The sequence below is a fragment of the Ixodes scapularis genome, unplaced genomic scaffold (genome assembly GCF_016920785.2).
Source record: "Ixodes scapularis isolate PalLabHiFi unplaced genomic scaffold, ASM1692078v2 PGA_scaffold2__306_contigs__length_199485367, whole genome shotgun sequence".
NCBI lineage: Eukaryota > Metazoa > Arthropoda > Arachnida > Ixodida > Ixodidae > Ixodes > Ixodes scapularis.
The window spans coordinates 122,084,261-122,094,591 of NW_024609857.1; the positions used below are offsets into that span (position 1 = coordinate 122,084,261).

Here is a 10,331-nt window from a genome sequence, read left to right on the forward strand (position 1 = left end):
GAACTGTTTAGTAGAATGCGCGATTTATGAGTTGGGGAGGAAAGCTAAACAGGAAAAAGTTGGAAAAGCGTTTCATGACTGCTTTAACTAATTTTTTAATTATTGGCTATAGGGGTCGTGTTGCAAATGCAGTGCTGACAGCGACTACCATTAGAGGTCAGAACAATTAAAAAATTGCGCACAAACAAAGTGCCGCACACCCTGCCCACAGTGACGCATAAAAGAGGGACGTCGTTTCGGTCATGTCGTCTCTTGTGTCATCGGCACACCGACCAAGGACACGTTGGCAAGATATTGGCGTCATTACTAAAACAACTATGTCACTCTTCCAAGTATCGCTGTGGGCAGGGCTCATGGCACTCTTTTTGCAAGCAATTTGTTAATTGGGTAAAAAAAACACGAAAATTCATTTATTCCTATTGCAAAAACAACTACATCTTCATAAACTCTTTTAATTGATCTGGCTTTTAAGAGTAATTGCCATCAATACTGCAATTGCAACATGACCCCCAAAATCACTAATTTAAAAGTTAAATAATGGATTTGAGTTAATGAGCAAACATATTGTGAGAATTATCCCCCGATGTAAACGTCCACCGAGTCTTATAAATATGTGGTGAAGATGGCACTCATATAACTCTCACCCCCTTTTTAAAAATAATATTTTTTAATTATAATCAAACACCCTGCATATTTATACAACATCCCCTGACTTGCTTTTTTTATTCTTGATTTATTTTAAAGCGCAGCTCTTAGGCAGCCATTTCCGGGTTGAGCGGCGTCGCCGTAACCGTGTGTTGCATAATGGGACGTTTCCCATAACGATGTCACACGTGACGTCGCGGGGGTCACAAGGGTGACGTCACACGAGCACACCCTCCCCTCCTCCTCCTCAACAGCTGCACTCTAATTCAGCATTACGGAGAACTGTAAACGTCTCATTTTTTTTGTTTATATACACAATAGCCCCGAATCTTTGAATTAAAATCAACGACCCTGTACATTTATACAATAGCCCCGGACCCGTTCCCTGTTTTATCAGTTCTACTGAAACTCTTGCACTCTGGAAGAGTTGCTATTGTTAAGTGAGAAGCTGTGCTGTGGAAAAGGGGCAACGCCAGGAGCTGCCAGTAATAGAAAGTTTGGGCAGTGAATAGATTTATTCACAACTGATACGGGTGACCTGCCGGCGTGACTCGTAACTATATTCGTTTTCTTGGAGTGGAACACCAAAACACGGATGTATTTCTAGCAAATACGCACTTCTCTACGCTCCATTTCACCTTACGACGGGCTGCAGTGGATGCTACGGGTCATCCCAACCAATCCTTCGCTGCGAATGTATCGCATCTTAAAAGTCACGTGACGCTCACATGACACGGGACTGGCACTGGTGACTCACGGCACCTTCTGCGGTCCGTCGTAAGGTGAAACAGGGTATAGCTTTCGCACGTCAGATTTTTCATGCAAGCTCGCAGAGTAGAATGTTACACAAAACAATCTTCTGTCGGTCCCACAACTTTGGTCATAAGGTCCTTATTCTTTTATCAGTCTTGCCTTTGACAAAGATGAGAATAAGCTTTCAACACCAGGCTGCCGCAAGCGCCACATATGTCGACAAAGTGCACTTCAATTTTCTGGGCTATGGAAGCACGAATTGTCCCCTGATTTTTGACCCAATTACCTTAGGTCGCACGGTGGACACCATGTGACACTTCACTTCGCAAAAAGACACAATCATCCTTCATTTTACCTCATGATGGACTACATGCAGCGCGTGCTACGAGCCGTCCCAGCCAAAACGCTGCGAACGCATCGCGCGACCACAAGTTCCATGTGCGTCTGCACCCCATCTGATGGTCAAATGACGCTCACGCAGCATTAGGTTGACCTAGATGGCTCGTAGCATCCTTTGCGATTAACTGTGCGGTAAAACGAAGTATACCAACCGTTGCTGGAAAAATTTATCGAGGCAACGGCACTTACTCGAGGAAATGTATGAGGTCATCCCTCAATTTCGAAACCAGTGTTTTCCTCCGTTCTTCGTCCAATGGCTCTCCAAACAGGAGCGGATTTAACGAGGAACACAGTGGGGGAAGGCCATGCTTCCACCTTCCCCTGCAGTCTTGAGGCTGCAGAGAAATAATGCCCCTTTTCATTCACCGGCATGCAAGGGGCACGAAACTTAAGGGGTATGGAAAAGAAATTTCAGCCCCTATTTTGATGTTTAAACGTTGACAATGTTGTGGCAACACCGCAAAGACATTGATGTTTTGTTCCAAAGGGCTCGGAATCTTTATTTAGAATGAATCAAACGATTACCAAATTGTACCTGGTGGATGTCCCCGAAGGTACTTGGAATGTCCTTACATCAATTGTCTCATAAAAGCTGCGCCGCTCCGCAAAATTACAACACCAAACTACACGCACGCGCTCCCTGCCAAAGTTGGCCGAATTGAATTTCCCTTCTCTACTGCGCCTCTTCAGGTGCTGCGGCTGAGCTTTAAGAAGAAAGACGAGGAGAGGGGGGCAGGGGGGGGGGGGGGGGGAGAAGCGAGAGGAGAAGGAAGTCGGTGCAATTTTCGAAGGCAGGTGAGTCAATCCGCCTCCGGTCCTCGGGCATCTCAAATGGCTCGGGTGTAACGCGCTGAAGCCGCCGAGTGGCGAAACTCATAAACACACCAGCCTCGCTGTGCATGGCATACCCGCTACAAGTAACCAAATTACTTCTATTCCATCACTCTTTAGAGCAATTTTGTAATGATTCAATTACTTTTATTACAAGGCAATCCCAAAAGCAATCTGATTACCACTGAAAGTAATAAAAATTACTTGTAACCATTGCTATTGTTGTCCCTCCCCTTTCTATAATGGTGCTCTTTGTTTCTACAAGTTTTCTGCTAAGGAATCCTCGAATCGTGTCTCTGACAGGAGGGCAGTCTAGCAAAACTGGTGGACTGAGAAGATTGGTAGCTTGCAATTCGGTGATTCTAATCCAATCACAGAGAGTACAAAAGGTCCGTTTTCAAACTGGCAGAAATATGTTGTTTTAAAAACCTGGAGTAATAAAAAAAGTAACGGTTGGTTTAGCACTTAACAGTCAATTACTTTTCGTCTCAAGTATCTGATTCATAACTCTTTAACCAAAAGTATTTGTAATCAATTACTTTTTATTTTTTTTAAGTACAGTGTACAAGACTGGTCCTCGCTTGTGCTGGAACCGATGACATGAATGAGCCGAGTTTTCCTTCCTAGACGCATTGCGCTACCGATATAGCTGACCATATTTAACTTATCCTTGAACATGAGAGGTAGGTTATTCAAAAAGTAAGGTAACGGGAGTTCTCACAATTGTCATATTTCTCCTCTTGTTAAAACTTCCCTTCAGGGCTGCAACCGAAGACCACAGCTTCATCAAGCAACCTTTAGATGGTGCATGTGTTGCGTCAGACCCTTGCAATATCAGTTCCAAGATGGCTGCGCTCACGGAAACTTGGCCAAATGTGAAAGTGCATGGTGCAACTAGGTTTTCGTGCCTAAAGGTTATCTCAATGGCAGAGATTCCTTGTGTATGGTGCTAATGTCGTGTCATGGAAACATGACAGACATAACAAAAACATTAAACACACAAAAAAAAAGACAACGCACACACACTCTATGAACAGCATGCGTGCATTGTTACGGTGCTTCTGGTGAAAGGTACTGGTGCATCCTCCCTTCAGCCCCGACTTGGCATCCAGTGATTTCCATCTCTTCAGTTTTCGAAGAACCCAGGTGGTATGCTATTCACAAATGATACGGAAGTTCAACAAACCGTCATGACGTGACCTCGGGGACACAGATTTCTTCTATGCCGGCATAGGTGCCTCAATGTATCGCTGGACCAAATGTTTAAACAACCATGGTGACTATATTGAAACGTAATGTGCACTATTGACGTACTACTGTGTATCATTACATCTGCCTCTTGTTACCTGACTTTTTTGTTAATCCTAATAGATTAAAATTTTTTTTCATACCTTTTGAATGCCTGGAAAAGAGTGATACACCAAAAGTACACCAACCACTCACTTTTTTGAAACAGCACAGAATACAGTAAACTTTCGTTAATTCTACCTCGATGGGACCTTGAAATTTGGTCAAATTATCCGAATGATTGAATTAAAAAAAAAGGACAAAAAAACGGTCAAAATTAAACTTCCTTCTCATGTCCAAAGTAGTCACGGATGGTCTGCTGCCGTCTGCACTTAGAGGGAAACTCCGCTTCATTCTCGGTTGTTAGCAAACACTGCGACTCTCTTTAGTATCATCTAGAGAGACCGAATGTCAAATATTATAACGTAATACCACCTAAAAGATCACTAAACCGGCCGACAAAAACTGAGATGCGCGAAGTCACCAAAATCCGCTAATTTAGCGGGCGACATGCGGCGCAGCCAACGTTGTGGCTGACGTCTGTTGCATACGCAGTTTTTTTCTTGGTATTTTCTTTTCCAGGGAGAGCTTACCAGGCGATGCTACGGACGCGCTCCTCGTCAGGCGAGACAGACAAAAAAAAAAAAAAATGAACGAGAACAAGAGAAACAAAAAGAGGGAGAGAGAGTTGTACGGGATGGAGTTTCGCTGACATACGTGGAAGGAGGTTAGAAGTACTAGGAGAGGGCACGTTGCAATATTGGTGAAGCCTAGTCATAAAAAGTTTAAACGATGTTGTGGCCAACGTGACCGTAGATCTCTCTGGCTATTGGTGTGCGTGACATGTCACGTGTGAGATGGATGGTTGATTGTAGAAGGACTCCTTGCAGGCTCGCGCACACTCCATCCGGTAGGTTTTATCAGATCGAAAGCTAGACTGCGGTGTATTCTAGTACCCCATGGACTCCATGCAAGGAGGATAGAAGGGTAGGAGAGGGCATGACGTCGCCCGCGTAGCCTCCACAAGCCACACTCCCTTGACGCCTCACCTTTTTCTCATTTTCCTCCTTACTCTCCTCACTTACCATGCCAACGTGACCCGATCACGTGACTGCAGCTAGCCTTCGTCTTGCAATGGGGTACTAGAATACACCACAGTCTAGCCTTCGATCTGATAAAACCTACCGGACGGAGCGCGCGCAAGCCTGCAAGGAGTCCTTCTACAATCAACCATCCATCTCACACGTGACATGTCACGCGCACCAATCGCAAGAGAGATCTGTTGTCACGCTGGGCACAAAATGGTTTAAACTTTTTATGACTAGGCTTCACCAATATTGCCACCTGCCCCCTCCTAGTACTTATAACCTCCTTGACCCCATGGCTAGACGAAGGCTAGCTGCGGTAACGTGACCTGGTCACGTTACCCTGGTAAGTGAGGAGAGTAAGGAGAAAAATGAGAAAGAGGCGAGGCGTCAAGGGAGCATGGCTCGTGGAGGCTATGCGGCTGGCGTCATACCCTCTCCTACCCTTCTATCCTCCTTGCATACGTGCCAACCGGTGCCAACAGACTAACCGCCTGAGTTGCCGCCTACATAGACTGCTTCGTCGCTGCTTGCGTTGCCGCGGCTAGGCCCGCCCTCCCTCCTCCCTCCTCGCCCTTCCCCTCGTATCCGCGTCTTTTCTGGGTTACCGCTGGTAGATCACGTGACCCATTGTATTCCACGGGGGTGCGTATGCAACTGACGTTGAGGGTACAATGTTGCCTGGCTGTGCCGAAGTTTTAGTTTTGGTTTGCGATTATGGTAAATAACAAATCGCACGAAAAATATTTTGCTTTTAATGAGACAAACGGTCTAGGGTTGCTTTGAAGTACTTTTCACGTTTATATCACCCACTATCTCAAAATTTCCGAAATCGAGCGGAGTTGCCCTTTAAAACGAGTGTCTAAAAGCATGCTCCGGAGAGCAGCGTAACAAAACGTCACGTCCCCGGAAAATTGTGCACCACAAAAAAGAAGAAAAAAAAAAGAAAGGTAAGTTTTAAGGGTTGACTTTGGCGCCGGGCAGCCAGACCGTCAACGACAAAGAAAAATAACAAAAAAAAGAAAAAGGGAAAAGAACTTGTGCTTTCCGACGGGCAAGATGGACCGCACACGATGCTACAGAAAAGCGCTTTGAGAGCGCGCGCTGTCTTTGCGCCCGACCGCATGCTACGTTCTCCGTGCTACTCCACGCCAGATTGGTTGCACTGGCTCGTGTCATTCGCTACGGTCCACCTCAACGGCGTAGAGGAGCTGGCGCATATTTACGCACGTTCCGCTTTGCGGCAAAGGGCCCGTGTTTCGCCGTACATTGGTGGTTTTTCTGCCGTGGTGCCGTGCAATGTGAGCCTGCGCGCATTCGCTTGGGGCAAATTATTCAATGTGGAGTCTTCCCGAGTTCAAACTATCGAACTTTTCCTCCGTAGGAATGTATGGGCGCTCGCTGGGACTTTTGAACGCGATCAAATTAAACGAAAAGTCAAATTAACCGAGGTCGAACTAATGAAAGTTTACTGTAGTTGGGTAAGGTAAAAACATTTTGTAAAAAAAAAAAAAAATTAGAAAGTGGTTATTTAATGAATAAGTTACATTACAAGCAAACATTATGTATAAAAGATTTACAGAATGCTTCATAGTGTTCAGTGAAGCCTCTGCAACGGGCACTTGCAGGCTTTTCTGCGCGCTTGAGCTAAGGAGGTGCCTAATTTTCAGGGCCTTTCACAGCACCCTGTAATGAAGCAACAACATCGCGCCACAAACTCTCCCTACGGTATGTGGGCTTACCGCAGGGAGGTTGATCTGCCGTGGAGCCGCAGGGACCGCGGGCACAACAGCCGACGACAAATCTTGGGAACTGGCCACTGCAAGGCTTCTGGGTGGCGGAGAGATTGGGCATTCCTCAAACTCTGCAATGTCAAGTGGGAAAAAGAAAAAAAACTATAATGTGAGAGGGTATTATTTGAACCCTATACAATTATTAGGCGAAGGGTGTTCAATCCACTGTTCCTAGGAGCATGACCAAATACCAATAATGATCCTCTATACAATAAAGAAAAAGAAGTCCTGATAAAAAAAAAAAAAAAGTAGGAAGATATTTACTGTAAATGACTTCATTTTTGTGGGCTCAATATTTTGCAAATTTAACGAAGTGTGGGTTTAGAGAGTATTTTGCGGGCCCAAAATTTTGTAATTTGGAGTGACGTGCTTTATATTGGATACCATGGGGTGATACTAGTATATCCAGGTAATCAAATTTTCAAAATATTTTTCGAGACGCGAAAATTATTAGTAGTAAGTCGTTTACAGTATGTAATGGAGCACACAACCAAAGAATTGCTTCACACCTGAGTGCACCCTCGGATGATAATTTTGGTAAAGATTGGGATGGTTTCTGTTAGGCAGTGTTTGGGAACATTTAACCAAAATTAGTTACAAATGCAGAAAAGAACAAGGTTTGACGGTTGTACCTGTTTTTATCTCCAACAGGGGCAGAAGACTGCATTCAGGACTGCTGCTTTCTTGTTCCCTGGAGCCTAAAGGAAGAGCATGAAGTCAGAGTATGTCTTGATAATGGTTAAAGAGTCTCGTGGCACAGATTTCAGGCCAAATGGCTGCTCCCACTAATAATAGATGTTTTGAGTTCTGGCATTTTTTCTCTGCCATCCATGGGCAAACCCTCATTACTGCTCACCCTTTCGAGTAACCAGTACCCAGATTCAATTAGATTTACTTCTCAGAACTTGGCATTCCCAAAGTATGCACGATCTACTGCCCAAAACCAAATTTGACGTTCGTGTTTAGACTGCATAAAGTCTGTCTGTCCTTGAGGTCTGGCAACACTGGCTTACGCTGTAGAGGTGAAATTTAGCCAGCGCAGTACAACCACTATCCTGGGATCTTTAAAGTGCGTCACGCAGTGGTGATGCACGACCACATATTGGGTATGACACTCATCCAGGTCGAAACGAGCAGGAGTGGATCTCTGGGTTCTGTAGCACGAGCTTTCACTCCACGTGCTCAAAGCTGCGATGCACTTGCACACTCGGCCACCGATCCCCCTAGGAACTGCCACCCCAGTGAAACAAGGGACATCCTTCCAGTCATAATAATGAGCTCTACATGCTTAGACGTCACTGATCTTGAGCTCTATCTATAGCAGTGTGTCAAACAAAAATGGTGCCAATTCACCGACTCTCCTGCCATTAGAAACTGAACAGCGATTCGGCAACTGGAGTACATTGCCTGAAAGCGACATGGTGCAGCTAACTTCCATGTAACTCACTTACGATTTGGGGGCAACGCATTTGCGAGCTTGTAACTTTATCTGCAATTAACTTACAAATTACATCTGAGCTCATGTGCAGCTTAAAGTTGTCAAAACTGGCACAAATAATGAAAGTCGCTTTTCGCCTCTGCGATGTGGGCTTTTCTATCCCGTAGTGCGAGTTTAAATAAGCTAACATCATTTGGAGCAAAATTTCACTAATTCAACTGGTAATCATAGGCTTGTGCCATTCACTGCTGGAAAGCTGCTGAAATACACTAACCTTACCAAACAGATAGATGCTGAAAAGCGTATGCTGACCCTGCCTCGAAAGAAATAGCGTGAAGCTCCTGGCCTGCATGCCAGACACAACTTTTTCTTCGTAGCTTACAGTCACGCCACATGGACAGAGCCATCTACTTAAGAAGTAATAAGAACATCTATGAAGCGTCAACAAAGCCAAGATTGCTAACTGATCTCACATACCTAAAACGTCCAAGGACGCCGTAGAAGCGATGGCCAGTTCTGGAAAGAAAGAGTAAGAACAAAGAATAGAGAAGTCGTTTCGAATTAAGCAGGTGCCGAATTCAGAAATACCAGGGGGGTGTACACACCCCCTAGGGGGTGTGTGGGCAATCACTGCCGCCGCGGGATGCCTGAGGGAATTTAACTGACCTTGTCCCCCTTGATCAGCTCCTTGACATGCCAATATCGGGAGCAGCTTTCAAAATCATATTATTAATTTTGTTGCGACCAAAAATCACGACGATTACAACTGGTGGCTGAAACATTTCACTCTACTAGCAAATTTTTGTTATCTTGCAAAATATATATTCCTCCAGCGCCGGGCTTTGTTGTTAGTACGGGATTCGTTGTTTTAAGATACATTTTTCCTTCTTCATCTTTGGCAGTGGAGCTTTCTCTGGGAGGCAGAAGTCGTGTTGGGAACGCAAGTTCAATACCCAAACAATGTATAGGAAGAGATGCAGGTGCGGCCTTAGCCGGATATGGTCAGGAGATAACGAGGCTTGGGAGGTGACGGGCTTGGGCAACAGGTAAGGGGGTGCGTGTGTGTGGTCTTTAAGAGCCCGTAATTTCAAAAGTGGAGGAGATAACACGAAAATCTTGAGACAGGATTTTCCGGATTGGGTTATTTCGTGCACTGTCCGTCACATCGACTTTCGGGATGAAAGCAGCACAAACACGCAATAAAACTATTAAAAAAAGAAAAACGGATGAAGTTTATTTTTGGCAGCTCGGGTATCATAAATATCAAGGAAGTTACCTGAGCACGCTGGTGGATACTCCGAGTTTTCCACAGCCCTCTCTGCAACGATACCATCCGGCACCCGTGAAAACGCTGGCGAACTGGCGACCCGCGCGAACGGGTCTCGAGTTACGAGGCAGACTCACCCAGCTCCCCGTGGGACGCCGGGCGGTGCCAGCAGTCCACGCAGGCACCGATCGGGATCTCGGGAGAGAGCTGAATCAGGCACACGGTCCGGTGGTACTGGGAGCACAGGCACTCCGAGCATCCGCCACGTAGCGTGCCGCTGAGATCCATTTTGGTCACCTCCATCGCTACCCTCCTATCCGGCGGCGGTATCCGCAACAGCGTTCCGTTCGCGCACTCGTCCGGAGGTGGCTCCTTAAACCCCAACCAAAAATGTTCTCAGCGTTGAACAGTTTGACAATCAACAACTTCTCATCGCTTATATCAGAAACATCTTGCTAAGACGGCTAACTGCTGTCCTAATTTGCGCATGCCTGCTTCTTCCTCTACTTTTTTCTATCCGTAACGAATCCACTGGACGTATCCCGTATCCCTCCGCAGGCGCAAAGCTGTCTCGCTGTCTCCCAGCGCTGTCAGTAGCGTTATTCATAACCAGATTTTACGCTTGGAGTATGGTAAAATAAGCGAAACGGCGAAACAACTTAAAAACAAGACGTAACAGGACGAGAACCGACGACAACTGAACAGGAGGGCACAGGTAGCACAGGCACACAGGGCGGTTTGTTTGCTTGTCGAGAAGATGGATAGGATGCGGTATATATAAGAAGAAAGAAACAAACAATGTGAGCCTTCCTTGTTTGTTAACTGTTAGAGAA

General features: G+C 45.6%; 1 protein-coding gene across 1 annotated transcript in view; it reads right to left on the reverse strand.

The window, feature by feature from the left end:
* LOC8030368 overlaps positions 1-10,143 on the reverse strand; it is a 28,795-nt gene extending 18,652 nt beyond the window's left edge. Inside the window, exons 1-6 of the mRNA XM_029990861.4 lie at positions 9,636-10,143; positions 9,508-9,549; positions 8,709-8,747; positions 7,426-7,491; positions 6,743-6,864; positions 1,987-2,132 (exon numbers count right to left, since the gene is read on the reverse strand). Coding sequence (XP_029846721.1) covers positions 1,987-2,132; positions 6,743-6,864; positions 7,426-7,491; positions 8,709-8,747; positions 9,508-9,549; positions 9,636-9,801 — 581 coding nt within the window. The 5' untranslated portion in view covers positions 9,802-10,143. The remainder of the gene's footprint in view (positions 1-1,986; positions 2,133-6,742; positions 6,865-7,425; positions 7,492-8,708; positions 8,748-9,507; positions 9,550-9,635) is intronic.
* Positions 10,144-10,331: the final 188 nt, after the last annotated feature.